Consider the following 26,383-nt stretch of genomic DNA (forward strand, 5'->3'; position numbering starts at 1 on the left):
TTCCACCTTCAACTATATTATACTTACTTTATACACAAGGTCCTGAAAACAACTCAAGAATAAAAGCTACATTTAGAGAGAATATTTAAGAAACTTTCAAATTAAGGGAGGAACATCTTCATTATTTTCAAAATCAACATAACTCTTCTTGGTCTCTGTAATCTTCTCTGGCTGTAGCCTAATAGGTCCTTGTCCAACTTGAACCTTTTCTTGGATAATTTTTGTCACATCAGGGAATGAATATTTACTGGGATCCACTTCTAATTTCTCAACTTGTACACTTCTGAAACAGGAGGAAAACAAATAGAAAAACTTAATTTCAGTGTCAAATATAACAAAACTATTTTTGTGCCTGTTTATAAAACTGTTGATTTAAGTGCTAGAGTTGTTATTGAGTCCAATTAAATCAAAATTAAGTGTTCTTATTCATTAAAAATTGAGTGTTATAAAAAGCTCATTGTAAACACAGAATAGTGCTACAAAATCTATGAAGGTTTGTGTAACATAAACCTCAGCCTACAAACATCAAAAGTTATTTTTTGACATCTGCAATTTGCTTTGCATTAGAACATGAGGATTGTTGACTTTTGATGTAAGACAGTGTTTGGGTTTTTTTAGTATAATTGGGGGTTTTGTGACTTTTTGTTCTGTAAATTTTTAGCACGATTCCTTCACTGTCTACTACTTTTCATGTGACAGATTCATCTTCAGAAAGCAGAAGTAAGAGAAGTAAGAGTAATTTAAAGAGAAAATGTAACAGTACCAATTTATGATTTTATCACATACATTGGCATTATGAATCCTCACCACATTTGTATTATGAAAAAAATACATAATTAAAATAAAAGAAAGGCTAGAGTTGTAACAGAATTTCCAGATTCTATTGCTATTAAGGTTATTCTGTTAGCTCACACTTTAAAATATGCACAGACCACTCATTAAGGCAACCTATTCACATCAAAAGATGATCAAAGATCTAGCCTGATTTCAAATAATTTATAACTGTTTACAGGAAAAATGGCAAAACTGAAATTTAATTGCACAATGATACTCCATTATCTGCAAATTCCAAGCCAATTTGTAAATCTTCATATTACTTTTCATTTTATACTAAGTACTACTTTGGGTGGAAGTTCCAAGTTGAGCATTACAGAAGATAGTGCATCACTCTTCAAAGAACTGAAAAGACTGTATGTTTACTAAGAAGACCACAAAGGCCCCTTAGGACTAGGACAAATGAAAAAATAACACAGCCACTGAATGAAGGCTTTCTTTTATGACAACACAGGCAATGCTCCTCTCATCATGTAATCTAAACAAAAAAGAGGCAGGGTATTGATGATGTCAAGACTAACAACCTGAATATTTTGAAAAGAAAGAATGAGGTTAAGGTCATCTCAATTTTTTTCCATGTCATTCTACCTATCAGGAAAAAAAAATCTTGTGGATGAAACTCTTCACTGAGAGTGAGACAACAGTGATGAAAACAAATGTATTTCTTACTGCACCAGCTACAGCACATGCCTGGAAATCTCAATGTTTGCAAATTATTTCATTTTCAGGTTTGAAAAAAAAAATAATGATTTCACAGTTTTTAGCACTGCCAGCTGCTGTTGAGTGTTCCCTATTCAGGGAAAAATTATTGTCTAAAGATTTGAGCACTATATGAATAACACTGGATTAAATTCTTTTTTCCTGGCATTTTTTTTCCCTTACAAAGACTATTTCTATCTTCACATAGTTCAGCAATACTGTCAAAAAAGAAAATGAAAAGACTTTATAATAAAAAGTTGGTCCTTCCATTTTGCATAACTATAGCAGCCTGCTGAACAATCTGGTGTGTGACAGAGCATGTATCTGATAATTTGATATTTTCTGATAATTTACACTTTTGTTCACACAGTTCTTAATTCCCATATTTGATATTTTAATGATTTCACAGTTACATTCCCCTGTTTCAACTTTGGAATTTCAATAATATTTAGACTTCTAAAGATTTCTCATATGTTTGATCCAGAAAATAATTTTGACGACTGATTGAAAGTTTCTATTCTGGCATCAGGATTTTCCAAGCAGACACAAGACACAACCAACAGCTCTGGAGAGGCACTTTTTCCATTCTTCTAACATTGTGGATGAAACAGAACAGAAACCATTATCATCTTAGAAAAAGTAGGAATAAATCCTTTTCTGGAATAAGAAAATATTCCACTATTTCATATTTGAGAGCTTTGAGAAAGACAAATCTTTATGTGTGTTAAAAACCAATGGTGAAGGACTGATGCTTGCTGTACTTTAGTCAGAACTTCTGAAAACACAGGCTGAGCAAAATCTACAAGGTAATCTAAGCAAACAGTCATGGTTTTATATATAGCTGGAATATTAATTAATTAAAGTGTTAAAGGAAGAATAGTCTAAAGCTGTGGTTATGAGACAAGTATTACTGACTTAGTTTAATTGCTATCCTCAAGATTTTCAGTGTGACTTCAGAGAAGTCAGTTCCTATGACACCTGAATTCCACCTAAGACATCCGTGGCAAACTCAAGTTCTGCACCTCACAGCTGAATTGTGAAGTTATAGTAAAGACTGGTGTACTCAGCTGTTATATTAATAGAGGCTTTGTAACTGGAATAAATCAATCTGTCAAATTCCTCCCATAGAAACTTGTCTCTCTGAACATTTGAAATACAATTATGCATGCAGCCACAGAAGAAATCCCTCCTATGTGGCAGAAGTAATGATAGTATCATCATGTAATCTGGTTAACAAGAGCTAAGGAGATCTAAAGCACTATATTATAGAGTAGCAGATTAGATGCCTGAAAGCATTTAGCTGAGACATCTGTATCTGTCAAGTGTAATCACTGTAATGAATGTTCTGTGATCTAAGAGAACTATTCAACAAATATAGCATCTGGCTAGTCAGCAACTTTTCTGCTAGAGAGGTCAAAACTCACTATTTTAATAAGTACTGTAATTCAAAAGACTTTTTTCCTCTTTCTACTTTTGTGACATGTATTCCTGTAATATTTTAACAGTAAAAATTGTATTTTTGCTTGAAAATTTGCAGTAAACATAATCAGAATTGCTTAAAATGATATTGCAACCAAACACAAAATCTTTCATTATCCCATGGAGTATCATCAGCTAGCAGGGAAGGAGATCATCTTTACTCCCATCTCCCTTTTTACTTACATTATTTCCCATTATTAATTCCATGTCTTCATAATTACTTTGATTTAAACATTTGCAGTTTAACATTACTTCATTACAGTGCAGCCAAAACTAAAGGCAGAGGGTAGTTTCTAAGGAAGTATCTATCCCTAATCTGCTACTTGCCAACTTTTGCTGTTTGGCAAAACCCTTTTGGAAGAGGGATAAGGTCAGTTATCTAACAAAGAACTAGTTTTGTCCTGGAAAAAGTAAAGGCATTTATCTTAACTTTTTTTTTTTTTTTATGTATCTAAAGCTTTAGCTGTACTTCTGTGGGAATGAACCATCCCTTTAGCAAAGTCAAGAGTTCTCTATTTGTCTTGAACCTTTTAAAAAATATTTGAAACACTCAAAACCCAAGATGCTGCACTGCTGTAATCACTGCTGCCTAGGGAAAGGGTGCAGTGCTTGTGGCTCATTAGGAATCCCATAAAAATTCTTGCAGTTGTCCTGTCATCTTCTCAGCATTAGGGCAACCAGGCTGGTGAAGGGACTTGAGCACAGATCCTATGAGGAGAGGCTGAGGGAGCTGAGGGTGTTCAGCCTGGAGAAGAGGAGGCTCAAAGGAGACCTCATCACTCTCTACAACTCCCTGAAAGGAGGTTGGAGCCAGGTGGGGGTTGGTCTCTTTTCCCAGGCAACTCTCAGCAAGACAAGAGGGCACAAGAGGTCTCAAGTTGTGCCAGGGGAGGTTTAGGTTGGACATTAGAAAGAATTTCTTTACTGAGAGGGTGATCAGACATTGGAATGGGCTGCCCCGGGAAGTGGTGGATTCTCCATCCCTGGAGATATTTAAAAAGAGACTGGATGTGGCACCCAGTGCCATGGGCTGGGAACTGCAGCGGGAGTGGATCAAGGGTTGGACTTGATGATCTCTGAGGTCCCTTCCAACCCAGCCAATTCTATGATTCTATGAGGGTCAGTCAAGAAAAAAAGTCATGACTGATCCTTATTAAAAATAGAAAGCACAATTAATGACAAATCACTTACAGAGCCATTTTACCAGTAAATGAAGGAGAATGAGGATACCCAGGATCCATAATGCTATTTTTTACCAGCTGCTCAGCCTTTCCACCAACATGCACCACAATGAAATAAAAAAAGGAAGCAAATGCAACACTTGAAATACAAACAGATAAACTGCTTAATAAACCTTGTTGCTACTGTGTCTTATTTTGCCATGAACACCACTGCCTACAGCAAGAGGAAAAGCAATTATTAAAAGATGTTCTTTTTCTTAGGCAAAATGTCCATTAGCCCCAGTGTCTATCGACAGCAAAACCTGCCAACACTTGCTGATAGTAAAAATAAAAAATAGTGTAACACTGATACTTGCTACTGGAAGTAATTAACTGCAGGATTTCTAGAGCTGGAGTTTACATCACATTTAATAGGATGGACCTATACTATAAAACCTTACAGAACTGCTTTTTGAACCTATTTATTACAGCAGTAGCTCAAGCTGTATATCAGTGAGCAAACACATTCATGAGATGAAAATCATACATTTATAAAGGGTTTTCAGACTTGAGTTACATAATAAGGGGTTCTGCAAAACCAATTCTTAGTAGGTGATTTAATTTTAGTATATACCTGTTTATTAATCTGAATGAGCTGGTGGAACAAAACTGGTCTGCAGAAATAAGTGCTTTTTTGGCCTTGCTATTAGAGCAGATCACTTTATAAATAGCACCAGACTGGCCTATAGACTAAGGCTTTTAGACATAGCTGTACTCAATATTTTCATACCTTCAACAGTAACATAGTAACACAGTATATTCTGGCAAGAAATCAACAAACAGACAAAAAAAAATAAAACAAGTAAAAAAAGAAAAAAAGTCATTACCTTCTTGCATTTTTTTGCAGTTTATTGCAGTCAGAATCTTTAGTTGAGGTTGATACTTTTTGCTTAGCCAGGATTATTCCTTTAGCCTAAAATAAAATAGACTTAAAATAAGTCTCATAAAAATTGATATTTATATTTAGAAGCATTTAAATGATCTCTCAAAAATAGAAAAATTAAGAGAGTTTGAAAAAATTTTCTCTTGTGACATTTATTCTTTCTCATGGACTTTAGCACTTTACTCAGCATGAAACACATTCCTAAGGAAATTTTAAACAAATGACCTGAATTAAGTTAAATATAAATATACATAACTGCATGTAAGTATCTATAATGTTTAAATATATATATTTATTTTTATTTAAATCTATGCTGTCTTGTTTAGCACCCTCTTAACAACACACATTACTGGTTTTCTCCATGGTGGCTCACAATGCACCTCCCACTTGCACTTCAGTTCTGGTGTGCATGTGCTACTTTAGATATTTTTATTAAATAATCTGCTGCAGTCAGGACTTCTCACTTTTTATAAAAGAGACAAGTGACCACAAGCTCCCTCAGCTCTCTTGTTGAAAAACAATCTGAAATTCAAAGTAAAAATCTCCCCTTCTGAAGGAAATCATGTCCATCACCATTTTTCAGATGTGTTCTTGGCAAAAGGGCATCTCTTTCCCTTCATAACAACATGGGACAGGGACCCCTCGAGCATTTGAAGGGAAGGAGGAGAACAGGATCCATACCAAACAATTCATTCTATTGCCTGTTTCTTAGTGCAAATGGTTTGAAAGTAGTTTGTTTCAGATGCCCAGTAATTCTAAAAATCCTTTCTAAAATCCAACAGCAACAAATAAGTCAGAAATAAGACAAATCCTGTAGCATCCACAGTTTGTTTCTGAAATTCATTATGAAGGGATTGGTCCCCTCTGATTCTGTGTCTACTCCCATGAAGGAAAGTCTGTTTCTTTGGGCCTTCCCTCTCTTATCAATAGTCTGTTCTTTTAACAGGAATTTATTCATTTTATGTCATTGAGACTAATGACACTTTGCTCTCAGAGCACATCATCAAGGATGGTGAGGAAATTTGCTTCTTCTAAAAGCAAGAGAAAAGTCTTCCTTGACAAGAAATGATCCTGGAACTGTAAATGATCCTGGGATAGGATTTGCCTACTAGAACATCTATTACCAATTATCAAGCATTGTTTGACCTAAAAGCTCTTTTGCTCAAAAGATGGCCTCTTACCTCTGTTCAAGAAAAAATGCACATGATAATCTTATTTTTTTTCTTATTTTTGAAACACAACTGCATACCCAACAATGGCATGTAGGTTTCATCAAGCCAGTAGGTGACTGTCCATCTGTTAGTGATGGTGATCAAGTGTGGATACCTGTTCTGGAAAGCAGAACTGCAATACCTTCAATTGGGACCAAATTAAAAACTTTGGCCTCTGTATAAAGAAAATTGTATGAAATATAAAGCCTTTGATACACAGGAAGGCATTAATATAATGGAGCTTTCTGAAAATGTTTCTATGGAATTATTGTTAAGATTTGCATTAATCAGAAAAGAGAAAGAAGACAGCACTTTTAAGATCATTATCAGAATTCTAGAACTGGATGTGTTAAATACAATCTGAAATTTAATTGAGGAAACAAAATGAATATGTGAAAACAGAATTTTTAAGCTGAGCCATCTTTTCAGTCCACATTTTTTCTTACAAGTGGATTCCTGAATTCAGGAAGGTTCCTTGAAACACATTTATTCTGAAGGATTAATGTATCTCTAGGGTTTCACAGTTGTATGTTTCCACATGCCTTTGATGGTAATGAAATATTACTGAATTTACCATACCTAGATAAATGAGAATTATATAATGAAATTCTATAAAATAACCTTTACAGTGACATGCATAATATATGCCACTTCTATTTTTAAATTAATTAAGGAGTCTAACTCTCATTGATCTTTAAGTTTCAAGCTGCTTTTGAAGGCTCAGGCAATAAAAAACTGTCAGGATTCATTTGTGACTGCTAATATAATAAAGGATTAATGAAAAATTCAAATTTTTTCTCCCTCACTCCTTAAAATAAGGACAGTTAAGTATTAAAACATGACAAGGAACTCTAAATAAAAAATGCTTGCTAATAACTGGGTTTTTTAAGCTGTTTCTCAGAGATTAATCAAAATGCAGCTGGTGTAACCTACGAATGACTGGTTTAACAAACAAATTTTGGTCAAAGCCTATTAACAAGTTTTTAATTTCCCTGCATCATCTGCAAAGATGACACTGCCAGGCTCAGAATTTGAAAAGCTTCATGCCACAAATATTTTTCCCCAGAAAATGAAGCATGTACAAGATTGTTACTATCAACTTACTCATGCAAAATCTCTGCACAGATGATTATTACAGCATAAATACTGTATTGTCCTTCAGTTTATTTTGATGACCTTCCAAAAGTGTTGGTAGACAGTGCCTTAGAAACAAACCCATTCTTCAGTGATTTGCTGTGCAATAAATGGTATATTTACGACAAATGTTTCACAAAAAGAAGGTGAAAATTATTTGCTATCTTTTAATTCATGTGGAATTTACTATCTCCTGCATCTGTGGTATGGCAAGGTCAATGGAGAGGCAAGGAAAGAGGTTTTATTTTTCATTTTAAAGGCTAGGGAGCTATGAGCAGGCTGGAAGATGAATGGTGAAAGCTTTAGTAACCTGATCAGAAACTCACTAAAGCAAGTGAAAAGCACTTACTGAATTCAGTCAGCTTTGTATTCTGTTACTGAGAAGAGAGATCTTTTCAGGATAGTATTGCAAAAAGCCTATTACAGGACACTATTTTTAGGTTAATAGCATTTTTAACATCTCTGTTACCTAAAGAATGTGCTAGTCCATTTATCTAGCTGCAAATAATTTTATTTTTATGCTAACTGTTTATCAAGAACAAAAACATTAAACACAGTGCAATGTAGCCATTGGTCTTGCCTTATCACTGATGGAGCTCCAGGAACTGGATGCTCCACAATCTCCCTGGGCAACCTCTGCCAGTGTTCAGCCACCCTCAGAGGAAAAAAGTGTTCCCTGATGTTCAGAGGAAACCTCCTGTGCTTCAGACTGTGCCCATTGCTTCTTGTGCTGCCACTGGGCACCACTGCAAAGAGCCTGACTCCATCCTGCTTACACACCCTCCCCTTCAGGTATTTAAATGTATGAAGAAGTTCCCTCTGAGCCTTCTCCAGGCTGAACAGTCTCAGCTCTTTCAGCCTTTCTTCCTAGGAGAGATGCTGCAGTACTTTTATCATCTTTGTGGTTCTCTCCAGGGTGTTCACATCCCTCCTGTACTGGGAGTTCAGCACTGGACACAGCACTCCAGGTGTGTCCCATCAGTGCTGAATAGAGGGGACCAACTGCCTCAATCTGCTGGCAATATTCCTGATGCACCCCAGGATACCATTAGGTTTCTTTGGGAGAAGAGGGCATTCCCAGCTCCTGTTCAGCTTGGTGTCCACCAAGACTCCTAGGTCCTTTCCTATCAAACTACTTTCCAGGATACAAGGTTTTGGATTAATTGACAATGAAGATATTAGACCATGCAGCACTTCATTCATCCACATCTCTCTGTGTCCCAACAGCACAAGTAATTTTTAACCAAACCAAGGCAATGCTCAGAACATCAGCTCAGTTATTCCACAGAGCTTCTCCCTCAGGTCTCAAAAAAGCCTGTGAAACAGACATTCTGAGGTGAAGCAAGATCTTCAGGCTAGGTAAAATACGTGTAAGTACTTAAAATATCAAGGTAGGTGAAATATAAAGTTAATAATGGAATAAAGGCAGCTCTCAATCACATTATGGAGAGATAATCTTGATTTTGCTAACTTAGTTATGACTTTCTAGGCAGGCAGCAGATCTGAACATGTGCAGAAATTCTTTGAAGTATTTACACTTTCTAATGCAATGATCGTCCACACTGGGAATAGCAAGATGCATGAGTACTAAAAGCAAGTTATGGGAAAGAAAACTGCAAGTATTTCAAATATCCATGAGACAAGTATACAGTAAACAAGACTGTTCAGGAAAAAATGAAAATTACATTATCCAAATGGCAAATGTCAAGGCCTCCGTTTCAAATAAATAGATGTTGGAAAACAGAAATTCTTGTATGAGTGAATTTTGAACAACAACAAAAAAACCATGGATCATGACCAAATGAGTACAAATTTCAGCATTCTTCAAGCTCCTGGTGAAACTACATGCTTGGTGCTAGGGTGACAGTTTGTGATTTAAAGAGAGGCTGTCCATGTAGGGAAAGAGAGATAGTATGGGACTGGAGCACAGATGAGAGCTTTGAACATTTAGAAACAAAAGCAGAAAAAGCCTAAAGCTGAAAAATAACTTTTTAGTTACAGTTACTTGTTGCACAGTATTAGAATTAAATCAATGCACAGAGAAAAAAATGACCCAAAAGTGCAGCTGGAGGCTTCTCATCCAGAAGAAAATGTTGTCACTGATATATCCTGGCAGATTCCCATGTAGCACCATGTCCCACAGCTCCTACACAGAGCTCAGAAGGGTGAAGCTGGAGAATTTAATTTTTTCCTCTAATTATCATTGGGCAGGGTTGCAAAGCCAAAAATACATGACATAGACCTAGAGGCCTTAAAAGCAGCCCAACACTCCATAAGGTATAATGGCAGAAGAGGATGAAGCTAAAGTGGTTTAACCACTCACACAGCTCCCAGAACCCAATCATACAACCCATTCTCATCTCCAGAACTCTTACTTTCCTGAAACTTCCATCTTTCTGTCTGCTCCAAGCCCTTTAATCCACCTCTGGTCTTCCTGCAGGTCCAAGAACCCAGTCTTGCAACAGGCAGCATAAAGTCCTAACTTAAATGCCTTCTTGTTTCTGCCACCATCCCACCCCTTTATGCCTCAAACCTGGAGATGACTGCCACACTTATTAACACTGCCCCTCATCATAGAATCACAGAACAGTTTGGTTTGGGAGGCACCTTGAAGATTATCCAGTTCCAACCTCCATACATGGGCAAGGACACCTCCCAAGCTGGGGCTTTCACAGGTTGCAAAAAGAAAAACGAAATTCCCAGTTGAAAAAATAAAGTAGTACAGTAGCCTATTTTCAATTATTTAATATAAGCACCTCCTTACACATTTGCATAATACTGTATGTTTTGCAGAGTCACTTTTCCTATATATAAAAGCTGATTTTGTTGAAAATAAAGGACATACAAATAGTTCAATATGCACTGATTTGCATTATATTTCTTTAAAGGGATCTTAAATCCTAGGGTTTGGGTCTATGATTAAGTTGCCTTTCTGGAATGTTCCTTATTTGGAACTTATGTCCTAATGGGAAAGGCTAGAATGAATAATATTAGCTAGCTAGATGCTACTGGTAACTCAGAAACATTCCCAAAGTACTCATGACATTTTAAGCATCTTTGTATGATGCCTCCTTAGAATATTCTACATACCTTTGGCATGCTGACAACCAAATGACCAGTTGTTTGTGATCTTTTAGCAGAGCTGCTGTCTGGCTTCACTTCCTCAGGGAGCACAAGCTGAAAAGGCTATGAGAAAATATGGGATAAAAATATATCATACTGAAATATATTTTTTTTTTTGACCTGGAAAGAATATACACAGAAATATCACTATCACATCCTTTGGTTTTAAGAACAGTATAGATCTCAATTCTCTCACTTTATGTGCAGTGTTATTAATCCTAAGAAATTATGAGTACACTAAACAGCTTTTACTTACAAGTATAGTTATATGTATATTCCTGAATTGCTTTCATTCTTGAAGTGACATTTCTAAAGAAGTTTATGAAATGAAGCCTGACTTATATTAGCAATTTAATGAGAAAGATAATCCAGTCTATTTTAGATGTAAAGTAATTCTGAAGTTTTGTTTAGGCAATTGGTATAATCAAAAATAGGGATTTTCGTTTACTATTGAAATACTTCAGATTAAAAAAAAAAAAAAAAAAAAAAGATGGTAGAATTAAAACCACTAGGAAGAGAGAAAGCTGAATTGGTATTTTAAATGTCCCTTTCAAAATACTGCACATCCATTTGCTTCTGTCAGCTATAAATCCCAGATTGTGAAATTGCTAAATTCTAGCCTGAGGCAACTAGCAAACTCTCTTCTTAAGTGAATTATGGTACACTGTGTGGGGAGAGTAAGGAGAGAGAAGGAGAGAAAGTGACATTTCATTTCAGGCTTTTCACATCTCCTGAGTAGGGCTTCCACAGTTTATGTGTGGTCTAAAACAGTGCATGTATGAAAGAACTTATTTTTTCTGCATAAGTGCACATAGTTGGTAACTCTTAAAAGTCAGACACATATTACACTAAATAACTATGGCAAACATTAACTTATGATTTTAAATTATTGTAGTAAGAAAATACTAACCTTTCCCTTCACCAGTACTCGTATGTAAGCTGGCTGGACATCAACATCAAGCAGAGAAGTGTCCAAATGTCTTCAGAATAAAATATAAATAAATTAATCAATCTGCAGTACAGTTCAACAAATAAGCAGTGCAGACCACAAAGCTTTTTAATGATGATTTCACAGTTTATAAGCTAAAAACTTTGATTTTAGCTAATAAGCTGTGTCTTTGGAAGAAAAACATGATCTTTCTGTGTATTCACAGAATGTTAATTAAAATCAAATCTAAATCTCTCAAGTCCACCACACAAGCTATTGTATAACTTCAGGAACTCCAAATCTTTGTGGAAAATAGGAAGGTCTTTTTTCTACCAGTTTAGTGTTTTACATTAATATGAAAATTAACCTATTTGTTTTTTAAATTGTACAAAAATTTTGTTACTTTTCTTTCTGCTGGAAAACAATGAACAGAAATGTTTTACATTCCCAGAAAACACAGTGCTTTTGGATTTCAAACACAATCTGTGGCCTGTAGAAGCTCCACTTTAACACCTGCTTTTCATCATGTGTCAGATGCCCTCATGTGCCTGCAGCCTACTTGTGAATGCACAAATACATATTCACACAACGAGAGAATCATGAGACTTTGAAGGGATCATCTACTCCACCCCCCCTGCAGCACATTATACACAATTCCATCCAGGCAGCTTTGGGAAGTCCCCAGAGAAGGAGACTCCACAACCTCTCTGGGCAGCCTGTTCCAGTGCTTTGTCACCTTCAAAGTTTCTCCACGATGTTTAGATGGAACTTCCTGTGCTCCAGCTTGTGCCCATTGCCCCTTGCCCTGTCACTGGGCACTACTGAAAGGACCTTCTGCTGAACTGTCTCCAGCAGTTCCCTGTCTCTCTTGAACTGGGAATCCCAAGACTGGTCCCAGTATTCCACATGTGGCCTCATTAGGGCAGAATAGAGGACAAGGATAACTTCCTCAATCTACTTATCACCTCAGGATACCATTGGCCTTCTTGGCCACTAGGGCACAATGTCAGCTCATGGTTAATTTATTGTCTACCAGGACTCCAAGATCCTTCTCCTCAGGGCTGCTTTTCAGAATTTCAACTCCAAACCCATCCAGATGCATGGGGTTGTTCCTCCCCAGGTGCAGGACCTTGCATTTACCCTTGCTGAACATTATTAAGTTCCTATCTGCTCAAGTCTCCAGGTCACACAGCCCTCTTCTGGTGTATCAGCCACTTCTATCAGTTTTCTATCATCAGCAAATTTGCTGAGGATACATTCTGCTCCCTCATATAGATAATTTATAAATATGTTGAGTATTTCCTATTTCCCTTTTCTTATAATGCTACTTCTCAGGTGAATTTTTCAAACTTTTAAAATTTGCATTCCTTACAAGTGAGTGCAGGATATCACAACATATCCAGCATTTTACTGCACCTGAACAGTAAGACTCTAAACAGTGAAGCTCCAAAAAAAATGTAATTCTAAATCAGAAATATGGATCAGGCCGTTTTGAGGGAAATTAATGGAAGAACACCTGGTATGAACAGTTTTTCTGTGCTATAAAACTAGCTCAAAGTTTACTCTAACAAGTTCCTATTATAGATAAATAAGCTCATGGGTTTTCAATGTCTTCCTGAAGCATGGGGAAGGACACTGTACTCCTTAGTAGTCCCTGCTAGCAAATAGTTATCATGTTTCATTGTCATACTTTGTCCTAATTTAACCAAATTTCTTCCAGGCAATGCCCTGGAACAGGTCAGGAAGTAGGATGGGCCACAGACTCTTTCTAATAATCAAGAAAAATAGGTCCAGGCTGCCCTACTGTGTCTTGGGATGGAGAAGAAATTTAACTAGGACATGAACTGATCATAGCACCAGAGAATGGGCAAAAAACCTCATTCCCTACAATCCCAGTCTGCAGATGAAGAATGGCAAAGATTTCACAGAAGTATAAAAGGACAGGAAGGAAACCTGCCTGTGGACTGCACAAAACAACTCCAGAAAGGGTTTTTAGACCATAGTCCTTGTTCAGGAGTAACAAAACAGAAGGGTCTTTGGTTTATTCAGCTTCACATCTCTGGCACAGAGATGTCAAGATTTTATTCTTTGACCTTCTGTGTTATTTTTTTATCATGAAAAGTCCCCATTACAGAGAACATATTTGAAACCCTGTGCATTAAAACTCAGGAATGGAAAAATTTAGAGAAAAAAAAATAACTCTGACCTGTAAACAGCAAGATCCAAGATGATCTGGTTGTTTTCTTCATCATCTTTCAAAGAAAAATGAAGCCTAATAATGACAAGAAACAGCTTCAGGATAACTACAATTTGAGTGAATAAGCAAACATTACAGAATACTTCAAAGTCAACTGCTAGCCATTGTAAAAAAGACAGTACCAGTCAGATCATATGTCACATGATCACTTTATAAGCTGTTGCAATTTTCCTAATGAACAACAACAAAAAAAAATACTGGCATTTAAACCAAAGTCATGCTTACATTTATTTTGGGTTGTCTCCACTCAACCCTCAAGAGACAATAAATAAATAAGTAAATACTGCTGAAGGTCAGTTACAATTCAGATCAGTCTGTCAATGCAGAAAGAGGGACATCTGCTGGTGAAGTCTGCCTGCTCTAGTAACATCTGTAGAGAAAAAGCTCATGAAGAGCACAAACCACCAGGAACTTGGTAATTCTGATTTTATCATATGCAAAAAATAATAATAATAACCAAATTTTAAAAAATGCATCTTCTTTCATAGCAAATAATTTGATTTTTATATAAAGTAGTTTTTAGTATACAATGAGAATGGTTTGCTTAATGTAATTCACGTTCAGTATTTCTGTGACATTAAGATATTTAAATACTTTGGGTTCAGGTAATAGGAAGAAGTTCACATCTGAAGAGTTTACATAATATATTTTTTCATCAGTAAAATTATTTGCTAGGTATATTTTTTAATTCTTTGCTCTCTTGTATTCTGATACAGTCAACTTGGAAGAAAGCTTAGGGAGCCTTTAGTTTATGGGGTTCTTAAATGGAAAACTGCAAATAATAAAACCACCTTTGTTTCACATTAATGTGGTGGGGTTTTTTACTGCATCACAAATTTTGAGAATTCACTAAAATATGAAGGATAAAAAACAGAAAATAAACGTAAAATTTTCTAGAGTGAAGCTCAATCAGAACCAGGGAAGATAAATAGTCTGTCCTCAGCAGCATGCAGCCAGTCCTCTTTGCTGACCTTCAAAAGAACATCAGAGAAGCTTGGACATTGCTGTGGGCATCAGACTTTCACACTGAAGCAAAAACTCTGAAGAACCCCATCTGGCTACTTGTATCTCTTAATTTATTGTTTCCAATATACTGCCAGAATGCACTGAAGAGCTATGATACTCTTGTTGAAGCCAATACAAAAAATGCTTCTTGATCTGCCTTTATCTGGGTGCATCCCCAGACCAAACTCTAATCCAGAAAACTTGGGTGACACAAACACTGCCCTACCTCATTACACAAGCCTAATCTTATAATTGTCTCTGCTTTTCAGATGTATAATCTAATTCTATTACCATGAGATTTAAAATATTTGTCTTTTTTTAAACTAGCAAGTTATTTAATTTTTTTCCAGTCAACACATTTTTACAAAATAAGTGCATCAATACAGTTATTAACTATCTTCTAGTATAGATGGAATAAACATGAGCTCTTCTGCCACTACCTTTAATTTTCTTTGTACCTCTGAAAATTATGCATTGAGCCAATACTGTAGGTTTTTTAATTCCTTGGACTTGCTTAAACTTCCAAGATTTAGAAATCATTTAACAAACCATGTTTATAGCTTTGATTTTGCAGCTAAATCAGTGTTAAGATGCAAAAACTTCATCAGAGGACAGGAAGTAGATAGGTCCCTCTTCCTCAGTCTCCTGTATTATGCTCTTTGGGGAGCCATTTATAAGGAAACAATGTACTTTCTGTCTCTTTTTTTCCCTTAGAAAAAGAAGGTTTGGTTCAAGTGAAAGCAGTGGTAACACAGGGCTGATCTCTGTGGAAACTCACTGCAAAGCCCTCTAATACCCTTTGTATTAAATGATATTTGTAAATTATAAAATAGAAGGGACTTCCTCATAGCACCAGCCTCTGTTGCTAGAGACCTCATTTAGTGTCAGAGAGTCTCCTGCCATAGAAGTGACTTACACATCCTTCCCAATTCTGCTAGTTTTACATCTGTCATCAGAGGACAGAATGATTTTGTCCAGAAATATTACTCTGATGTATTTTCCCACACTTAAAGTGGCTATTCATACACATTTATCTTCCATAGTCAAACTGCTTAAACTTTTTCCATTATTAGCAAGATGCTTAAATAACAGTCATACCGCAGAAGGGAAAGAGTAAAACGTCTTATTTCTCAACAAGTTCTTCAATTATCAACTTTCAACACTTTACTTATTGCAAATTAATTCTTTTTCCAGCATCAGAATATAATTTAAGACATCAGTTTCCCCACCAGGAATACAATACTGCAAGGAGAATTTGTCAATCCTCTTGTTTTTGTACTGCCACATATCTTGCAATAGCTGCAGAAATCAGCTACAGAGAGGTTGGTCTGTTTAATCTTTGACCTTACATACTTTGGAACATTCACATTCAGAACTTTTCCATCTGCAGTGACCAGTGTCCGAAGAGTTTTGTCTTTCTTTTTTGATTCCCTTGACAAAACAGAAAGAAAAACAGAGAAACAGTTTGTAATTTCATGTTGTGGTATAGCAAAAAAAAAAAAAAAAAAAAAAAAAAAAGAGGAGGGGAAGAGGTAAGAATTATCTAGTATTTGAAGTTAAGGACTGAGTCATTCATAACCATTACAGGTTAAGGTAAGTTGTTTAATTTTGTGCTAAGGTGAGTTGAAATTGCCTTGTTCTGGCAATAAGCAGCTTAAGGAGATTCTGTGCACATTTCTGCTGTAATCAATTTTATAGTTGTCCAAATTTTTTTTAATGAAACTGCAAGTATAAAATTGGTTAAATAAATATGGCCAAATATGAATAAATATTGGCCAAAATATGAATAATATAGTGAATAAATAATGGCCAAATGAATATGTGAATAAATGAATAAATAGTGGCCAAAGCTGCTCATTTTTTTGTACTAAAAATGTCAGTTTTGTACTAAAAAAATATTCTTTCATACTGAATAACTTATTTTAAAGTTTCAACTCCTGTCCAACAGCAAGGATGATTTGAAGTTGCACGTCCCACCTTCTTTGGTCCCACCTTCCACATGCTACTTAACAAATGCTCACCACCAAACCAGAATGAACTGTGAAAGGATTTTAATGTCCTTTAAATGTTGTGGAAATTTGTAAAAATTGAGTTTCAGCATTCATTACAATGCTGTTTGGACTCTCCTTGAATACTCAGAGGGAAATATTTGGAATACAGCAAATTCTTATTTAGAAAGAATCTGTTTCACAGTCATTCTTCAGGGAAACTGCTAGATCTTGAATGAATAACAGCAACAACTTATGAAGATTTCCACATTTCTCAATGAGTTCCCCAGGATTGACTTCTTCAGTATTTGTGCAAAAATTTCTCATATATTTTTGATAATTAAACAAAAAAATTAATAATCTAAATAATTTATTTACTTTTTATAAGCGTATTTGCACAGACAATAGGAATAAAAGCTGCCAGTTCTCAGTTCACTGTTTACATTTCATGTTAACATGTTAACATTTGCTGTTAGGCTGTTGCCTACCTCTACATAGCACCCATGAAAATTTTTCTTTCCTCAAATCACAGAGGATTTTTATTAAAACAGAGACATGCCTTGTATTTTCTTTAGCTCTCCGTTTTTCTTCAATATATCTGTGAGTTTCTAATCTAGTTTCTGGAGTATATGGTGTAGGCTCCTCCCAAAATTTTCTGTCTTCTTCATCATCTTCAACAGTTGTCTCTTGTTCTCTGTCTCCATCTGTCTGACAATTTTCTTTGTTCTGCAGAGAGTCTGGGCTACACACAATCACAAAGAATATTACCTCAGTGAAATTAAGGAAAAGCAACAGTGCTTGCTAATTAATTCATGCAATAATATTTTTTTAACCCAATACTAATAGCTGTATAATTTCCATGAAGAACAGTACCTTACAGATTTGGAAAACAATTTTTTTTTAATTCAATTAACAAAACATATTTCAGTATGTTTTATACTGACTTAACTAAGAAGTGATACTCTTGTTATTCAAAACCCTCTGAAAACCCCAGATTTAATTTCAGGAGTAGAATTTTCAGAGCACAACACTTAAAAAACCTTTTGTTCATGTGGTGTTGAAGTATTCCCGATGTCAAACACCAGCAGATTATAAATTTATAGAGTGGCAACATTAGGCATCTCCTCAAGTGCCATCTTAGAACCTGAATCATTTTTTCTCCTGCAATCTTTAGAAAGCCTCAATCAATATATATATAAATAAAAATGTGTGATACAGCTGTGATCTATGACTACAAAGTTCCATAGTCAGCTCCAAGGAACTCTACTGGATTAAAAAGTAAGGTGGATGGCAACTGCAGTGGAAGACGACCTCAGACAAAAATCCTCTACTGTCTACATAATCTCAGGGATAGTAGGTGAAAGAAATAAAAATTCTATAGTCTTTTTCATATCAAAAGATCTAAAATATTCCATTTCAGACATTCTATCTAATAACTCTAAAGCAAAAGAAATAGGTGAACAGCTGCTTTCTCTGGAACCCCTGCATTATCTCAAGTAACAACTACCAGCTGTTGATAGCTGAAAGAAGCTATCAATTACACTATTTTGGCACCCAGAAAAAATGTGCTTGGGGTTTTGGAATGAAAATTCTACTGTGCTGTCTGCAGGTCAGTAATTAATTATGTTTGTAATTAATCATATTTATCATTAGAGATAACATGCATGAGGAAAAATAATAATTCTGGGATCAACAATAAAGACAAACTAAAAGATTTAAGTGGAATTATATAAATAATTTAATGAGGAAAACCAAAATTCTTAATGGACAAAGGTAAGCATGATATTAACTCACAAACTGTTTTTGCTTACTGTTACCTGTCAAATACAAGTTTAGATTCCATATGTTTCTGTTTCTTGTCCTTTCTTTCTTGCATCCTCCTTTCAGCCTCTTCTTTTTCCCTGGCCCTTTTGAGAAGGTAAGCTTGCTCCTGTTCTCTGATTTTCTGTTTCACTTCTGGATAGTTTTGAATTGCTTGAATCCTCTCTGCACGACCTATTTTTTTACTATCCAAATACTCCACAAAGGGGAAAAAATCATTATACATATGTGAGAAATTTGAAACATATTGAAATCAATAAGTCTATTAAACTGTAGGTTAATTTGATAGATTACTTTCTGTATAAAATTAAAAATCCATCTTTCAAGCCTCCACAGCACTAAATTATACTGTAACACAAAGAACTAACAGTAAGTTGCTGTTCACATCTGAAAATGTTTTTATGTGTCCTAAGAGCTTTGTTTTGCATTTTCTAGGAATTACAGTTGGTTTTATTAGATTATGTAGTAGAGAGAGTCCTTAAACCATTTCTGATATATTAGTGACCTTGCCTCAGCTCATGAAAATATTACAAAATTATTTCTTTTAATGTGTTAATTTCTTGCCAACAAAGGGAGCTGAATATACTTTTAATAAGTTATACAAATGCCTGTGCTTCTCCAAGAGAAACTGTGGGGGAATATTTCAGGACTGGGACTGCCTGTTTCAGTGGCAGGAAAAGATGAAATCAGTATAACATTACACAAAAATTCAGTTTCAAAGTATCTAATTAACTATGCAATACAATATCTTTTTACATCAATTTCTATCTTTCTATTGCCTTACACTTTTTGTTTGGTACCTATTGCTTGTATGTTTCCAACCACCTGATGACTTTCTGCAATCACGATAATAATTTAAAAATACATTATTTATATGAAAATAAAGGACAAAAAAAAAGAGCCAGAAGTGTAGAGAGAATTTTGCAGAACTTTTTTAAGGATCTAAAGTGAAAATGACAGAAAAGTTAACAAATGAGATCCAGTCAAAACAGAACTAATTTATTATCATATTATTTACTGTAGCCACATATTCTTCAGAAAAAAATTAAATTTCCAGTGGACAGTAAGAAAAATGCTAGTTTTTCTATCACAGTAATTTCATTTTGTCTGGGATTATTCAGTCAACAATACTGGATATTGATTTGGATATAAATTTAATTTTTTAAATCTTACTCTTAATTGATGAAGAGTTGCCACCACAAATTCTCTATAGCCTTCAAATTCTGTACATGGGTTACCCATTAGAAATAGTTCCTTCAAATGTATGTTGTATTTTAGGGATTCAATACTGGAGAGTTCTCCAATGAAATTTGCTGTCAGGTCAAGTTTGTTCAGTTCTTCGCAGCCTGATAAAAAACCAAACAACAAAAAAACAAACCAAACCAAACCAAAAACAAATAAACAAAGAAGAAAACCCTCAAAAACTCAGCATAATTCAATTTGTCCATAACATGAATGTAAATGACATACACACACACCAACACACACACACACACGTGCACACAGTTGAATATAAACCTGTCTGCATTTGCTGTCTGTGCACTGATTTCACCCAATCAGAATAAATTTTTCCCCAAGCCACAAGTGAAAGAATCCCAGCTTAAGTTTATGAGATCATGATACTTACAGAAACACAAAACATCTCAGTAAAATACAAAATATTGAAACTTAGTATTGGGTATTCATCATCAAAACTTTGTGGTTATTGTTTGCATACTAAATGAGCTATGAAATGCTTAATTTCTGGATGAATTTGACTTTGGTTAGTCAATTGCCTTGGTCTGATTGCCTTGGTACCCCTCCTCACCTGAGTCTTCACCACATGGCTAAAAGAGTGTCTGATTGCTTCAGAGGAGGATCAATTATGGGTTTCATTTCCATGTAGTGTTAATCTAAACTAATAATACTCAAGAGTAAAGATAAGGTTTTCTAAAAACTCACTCCAACTCAAAATGAATTTTTCCATTCCAAGGACTCAGCCATCCTGAATACTTTAGCACTGGTTAAGTGGAAATACCAGTGAGAAAATGTTGTTTGTTAACAAAAAAACCCCATTTATAAACAGAAATACTATTAGCTTAAAAATGCTCTGGGAAATAGAGATCCAAAATGTATCAGTCTCTCCTCTTATCATAATCTGTCCACGAATCATAACCTTGACTCTAAGATTAAAAAAGCTTAGCTAAGAGAGATCTCAACTTCAGTGCCTATCAGTGTAATCACTTCTTTGCTTTGCAATGTTATTTAGCAAGTATTTATGCATAATGGAGCTGAAAGAAAATAAACTCACAATGATTTATTAGGGGATTTAAATAACCCAAATTTTTGCAAGCAAGGCTTACTATCAAAGGTAGGCAATTACTCCTACTCAAATAACAAATCACAGCAATAAATAATGTATCCTGATAGAGGAACATAAAATTTAGCAGCATGAAAACAGATTCCAGTTTCTCAATAAATTGCCAAAGATATAATATAGTAACTTTTTCTTCAACTTCTACTAATTTGTGCTTAGCCTACTTGCTTCTTTTTTATTTGAAAAACAACACAAAGAAAAACCCAAACCAAAAAAACACAAACAGAATACAAAACTCTAAAGCAATAAAACAAAGAAAAAAAAAAACAACAAAAAGTTTTTACATGGACATTTGAAAGATTCAGCAACTGGTCTAATCAGAAACAAGAAAGAGAAAGAAATAAAGTAAAAAACTATTAAAGTAATTGGGTGGCTCTAAGTTTTTAATTTTCATCTTTGAAAATGCTCAGTCTTTGCAAATGAAAGATAAAGTAATTAGCAGGTCAAAGTATTAAGAGGATAAATTATTAAACACAGTTAAAACAGACAGGATTTTATGCAAAGACAGAGAAAATAATAATTTGAAAAACTCTTTAAAAATACCCCAGATTGCCAATGTAACCTGTACACAGAGCAGAACCTTCTTGTGTGTGCCACTTGATTGATGAACTGAAGACGAATGCTGAAATATTACACAAAAAGTCATTTTTCTGCCTCCACAGCATTAAAAATCCATAAATAAAAATCACATTGCTCCAGATCACCAGCAAAATTTCTCTTTTTTACAGTAAGAAATACCAATTTCATGAAAAATTTGGATTCCCTCTTTGTAAGGTATTAAAGAATAGAGCTGTCATAGCTGGCAACACTGGTGAGGGAGTATGCAAAAAGGGAGTTATATTTAAGGAAGTTCAACGACAAAACTGCAGCATGAGGAAGCATTTGCTTCAAAGAAGTGTTTGTTGAAAGGCTGCACACAAAAAGGCTCTTCCTGAGTATCAACTAAGTACTTTTACTGGTTGACATACTTTATGGCTTCTACCCTCTTTTACAAGTCACAATTTAAATGTTTCAATATGAAAAGGCAAAATCATTTGTTTAAAATCTCACCTTCCAGGTTTTCAACTCTTTCGATGTTGTTCAAAGCTACATTTAAATATTCCAGCTTCTTTAGTTTGCCCACATTTTCTGTAACAAAACAATGTTTTATACCAGTTTTTTCCTTTGGAAAGATTGTTCTCATCTTACTAGTTTACTTAACTTCAATAAAATAGCAGAGAAAACAACTTATGTTAGTCCCATTTTTCATGGAGCAGAGCAACACAAAGCAGTTTCAATAACCTTACTCTCTAGGGGAGAAGATTTTTCGAGTCAAAAAAATACAGAAGCTGTTACTACAGGTGGAGTTTCCAATGAGCCCCTTCAGAGATTTTAAAGCCTTGCCTACAAATCCTAAGCACAGAACTTCACCCTAAAACTTTATTTTTTCTTCCTCTTTAGGAACTTAAAAGAAATACGTTAATGTAATTTGTGAGCACTTCTCCATTCTTCATCTACACACTGTTTGTAGAGTCTGAGCTTTTCTAGCCTGAGGATTCATGTTTTATCTTTCTGTAGAGAGCCTGGCAAACGTGTGACCCTATACCAAAAAACCACAGATCCATTGTATCTTCTCCTTTGGTACAGGAAGACCACTGAGACTTCACTGTAAAAAGCTGACTCTGAACAAAAGCAAGTACTTGATCTGAATGAAAATTATTTCAATGTTAAAAAATGTTCTTTGTATAAAAAACCTTTTTTGTATAAAATTTGAATTTAAAAATGAGCCTCAAGATAGCTAATACTATGATATCACAATCCATGGCATATTCTAAACTGTTTGCCTCTATGTTTGCCACAAAGTCAGGATATTTAAGTTATATCTTGATTTTTTTATATTTTAAACTATATAGTGTTCCTCACTCATATTCTAGAGACTTGTATCTCAGTACTATATTTTTTGTTTTAAAATTCTCTTGCAATTTTCTAAGCTTCTTAGAAATTTACTAAAGACACAGGTACAAGAAACCTTGTGGAACCACAGTGAACTCTTATGGAGTTTTTTGCTCTACATTCTCTTAAAACATGGCACAACAGATTTTTTTTTTTTTTTCCAAAATTATGCATGCACTTGCACGTTAAAAGAAACATATCCAGAAAACACTTACCAATTTTTGGAATTAAATTATTCTGAAGATAGAGAATTTTTAACTCTCGACACCATTTGTCAAGATACTCCAACTTTTCTATTTCCTGCTGATGTAAAGAGATTTCTTCCAGTGAAAAAATTTCACAGTCGTTATGTTCTGCACGTCTTCTAACAAGATCCTCTGTGACTGAAAAAAACATTAAATATCATATTTACCTCTACTAATTTTCTGCCATCTGACTTATGAACAACTTATAAAATCATTAAACCTTTCGTTCCACTGTTCTGAATAGTTACCTGGTAAGAACACCAACAAAAGTAAAATCTGCTAGAAAAAGCATAAAGTACCAAATAACTGCAGCCCACTCTGCCACAATAAACATTTGTGAAACACATATCACTTGTAAAATTTAGAAAGATCCATATGAAAACTGCTGAATCTTTCATAAGAGTGCAATACAACCCTTGAAAAAATTAATCCAGCATCCACTACTTTCAGCATAGCTCAGGTTGCAGATTGTTGCACTTAGACAAGCAAAGGAGGGGCTTATGCTCTTTTAAAACTTCCTGCTGCCAGATATTCACAAAAAATAAACTAGTTACAGCCTGTCATCATATTCTTCCACCAGCACAGTGTGCACAGAAATAAGCAGGATGAATTCTGAAACTGGACAGATATTTTTTAGCTCTTCAGTGCTACAGACCAAGACATAACTATTTTATGCCTATAAATTATATGTTAGAATGAAATGTAGCCCTGGGTTTTCACATACTAATACTTAATGCCAGGCAGTCTTTCAAACAGTGTAAGGCTGTCTATAAAAAAAGAAATTCTATGAACAACAGTGCTCCCTCTTGAGCAAGATGTTATTACTGTTTTTCCATCCAACTGCACAAAAAAAGCAAAAAGTTTTTCTCTATTAATGATTTTTAAAACCAGGGTTTTATCAAATTAGCATGGGTACTTTCATTGTTGTTAATGGAAAAAAAAAAAAAAAAAAAGCCTTTTAAAAAAACTCAGAAGTAAGTAAAAAGAAAAAATATGGAGAGATCTGTGAAAATAACTTGTTCCTACCATGCATTAATTAAAAATATACTTTAGTTCCTAATTTGTATCAGGGAGGTTTCTTGAAATCATTCAATTTTATTAGTGTCCTGGAATGTCCTGGAATGACTGCACACCTTCACATGGACTGGTCTGCTACAAGCCTAAGCTCACATGTGCCAGTGCAGCTCCTCTGTCTGCAGCCTTTAGGAAAGGGATGAAATGGCTTTTGCATGTATTATATTGTTTACTGATGGCCAGGGTTAAATCTTTCTTCTATTCAACAGAGTTTCATCTAACACGATTTGCAGAATTATATAATGATGATAATGATATTTATGTAAGAGGGGATTCCATCTGCACATAAAGCATATTGGGAAAGGTGTCTTTTTCCTTTTTAATCATTTTGGGCAGGTTTGCTGCACCTGAACAATGATATTCCCTTCAACAGCCCATTGATTAAGCACAATTAAATTAATAGAGAAAGGAGAAAAATATGGCAATGAACATTACTAAAAATTTGAGTCTTCACAGAAAATATGAGAAACATTGGCATTTCTAATAAGTTAGTTGGCAGATATGGTGGAAATTTTAAAAATAAAATAAAATAAAAATGGCCTGCTTACTTATGTGTTTGATGGCAGATTTCTCAGTATCAGTATTTTCAGTGCAAGCAGGTATTTTTGAGCAAAAAAAATAGTATACCACAATCTGCATATGTACATGTTGAAAACAATTTTATGCTCTATACCCTTTATATGAAATAAAGTCATACAAACTCTTTTAAACAGTCAGATTTTCCTATGCTGACAAAAGGTAAATTGTAGTAATTGTTGCAATGATCAGGTAAAAACATCCACTTTCAGTACCAGACGGTTTGCAAAGCATAAGCAATAATTCCCAATAGAAGCTACAGCGGAGCTTAGGACATTGATTTTGGAGACCTGCTGTAGGGTCAAATTTTCAAGAGTAAACAACAGATTTTAAATAAAGGCTTTTCCAGGACATTGACAAAAACAATTGTAACATTACTTCTCACTGAGAAGTTTATTAACCAGATTATCTGATGTTACTCTCAGTAACAGCAGGATGGACCAATGACCTGAGAGATCAGGTCACTGAACACAGGAGGAAATAAGAGATGGCATCAATCAACTGGAGGTAACAGATCTTGAAGATCTAACAGCTGGGCTTACAAAAATTACACGCTCTACTCAAAAAGGAGCAGAAAAGCATTAAAGAAATGGAAGGAATAAGCAGGTGGACAGCTGCAGGTGTATCAAGAACAGTGAGGAAACCTGTGTTTCAGAAAAGTGAAGTATGCAACCATTATTTGAAGATTCAAATTCATGCCACACTGTTCAGGAGATGAAGCTCTTCTTCTTCAGGCAGTGCCTGCTCAGAGTGGGCATCTGCCAGCTTCATGCAGGGAGGAGCTCCTTTCCAAGACACTGTTTCAGCCCAGCAAGATACTGGCAGTCCAGTGACAGGATACAATCAAAATACACCACAGGGAAAATCACAGTGCAAGGGAATTCCTCAGGAGCTTTTTCTCCTGGATGATATGTACGAGTACTCTGTCTTTTAGGTCATATGGCGTTGCCTCTAAAAGATTAGAGATCTATAATTAATAATACGGTGCATTTTAACTTCACTCAGGGAATTTTCAAGTCTCTGATCAAGTTTCTGCACTGCCAACTTGTACCTAAAAAAACCTATTTATCATCTGATGTTAAAAACTAAAAACTGCACGGAACGGACAGTGCTGACAGCTCCAGGCCCAGAGGCCACCACCCCTCAAGCATCCCCCTTGTAGGAGCTGCCCCCCACACAGAGAGGTCCCTGCCTGGGCCACCCCCCTTTTGGGCCTCTCGAGGGCTGTTTTGGGAGGCAAGAGCACTCCTAAACTGAGCCTGGTAGGATTACACAGGTTGGTATTACCAGGGAGAAAAGAAACCTGATAATCCAGCCAGGTAAAGAGAGCAAAGAAGACAGGAGGGCACAGGGGATGCCAAGGGGTGTGGGGAATGGGTGGAAAGGGGGGGCACAAGCGTGGGGGAAAGGAACATGGTGGCCCTGGGGTGAGGCACGTTCTAAAGAGAAGGGAAGGAGGATCGGGGGAAGGAAAGAAAGCTGCTCTCGGAGACACTCACTCCGCACCATGGCGCCCCTCAGCCCCTCGCTGCCGCCGCCATTAGAGGCCGCGCCGCGCTGCCATGGCAACGGGGCCGGGCGGGGCAATGGCTGCGGGCCCTGCTCTGGGCCGGACCCC

General features: G+C 35.6%; 1 protein-coding gene across 3 annotated transcripts; it reads right to left on the bottom strand.

Moving 5' to 3' along the window:
• DNAAF11 (dynein axonemal assembly factor 11) lies at positions 1-26,330 on the bottom strand. Of its 3 annotated transcripts, none has more exons than XM_071738411.1 (12): positions 26,265-26,330; positions 23,086-23,253; positions 21,989-22,066; positions 19,756-19,928; positions 18,579-18,778; positions 17,321-17,503; positions 16,127-16,204; positions 13,718-13,783; positions 11,494-11,563; positions 10,551-10,646; positions 5,060-5,145; positions 1-283 (listed from the first exon to the last, which is right to left on the bottom strand). In XM_071738411.1, exons 1-12 carry the CDS (start codon positions 26,272-26,274, stop codon positions 97-99), a joined length of 1,395 nt encoding a protein of 464 aa, XP_071594512.1. In that variant the 5' UTR covers positions 26,275-26,330; the 3' UTR covers positions 1-96. The 3 variants fall into 3 exon arrangements, 2 of the variants coding, with proteins under 2 accessions (XP_071594512.1, XP_071594513.1); XR_011724649.1 differs by lacking the exons at positions 1-283; positions 5,060-5,145 and adding exons at positions 6,676-6,905; positions 7,431-7,559; XM_071738412.1 differs by lacking the exons at positions 1-283; positions 5,060-5,145 and adding an exon at positions 6,676-7,559.
• Positions 26,331-26,383: the final 53 nt, after the last annotated feature.

The sequence above is a fragment of the Heliangelus exortis genome, chromosome 2, assembly GCF_036169615.1.
Source record: "Heliangelus exortis chromosome 2, bHelExo1.hap1, whole genome shotgun sequence".
NCBI classification, from domain to species: domain Eukaryota; kingdom Metazoa; phylum Chordata; class Aves; order Apodiformes; family Trochilidae; genus Heliangelus; species Heliangelus exortis.

Coding starts and splice junctions, on each gene's coding strand:
- DNAAF11 (XM_071738411.1), bottom strand. Junction 10,647..11,493: donor GAGTACTGGTGAAGGGAAAG/GTTAGTATTTTC, acceptor ATTTTCTCATAG/CCTTTTCAGCTTGTGCTCCC. Junction 5,146..10,550: donor TGGTTGTCAGCATGCCAAAG/GTATGTAGAATA, acceptor ATTTTATTTTAG/GCTAAAGGAATAATCCTGGC.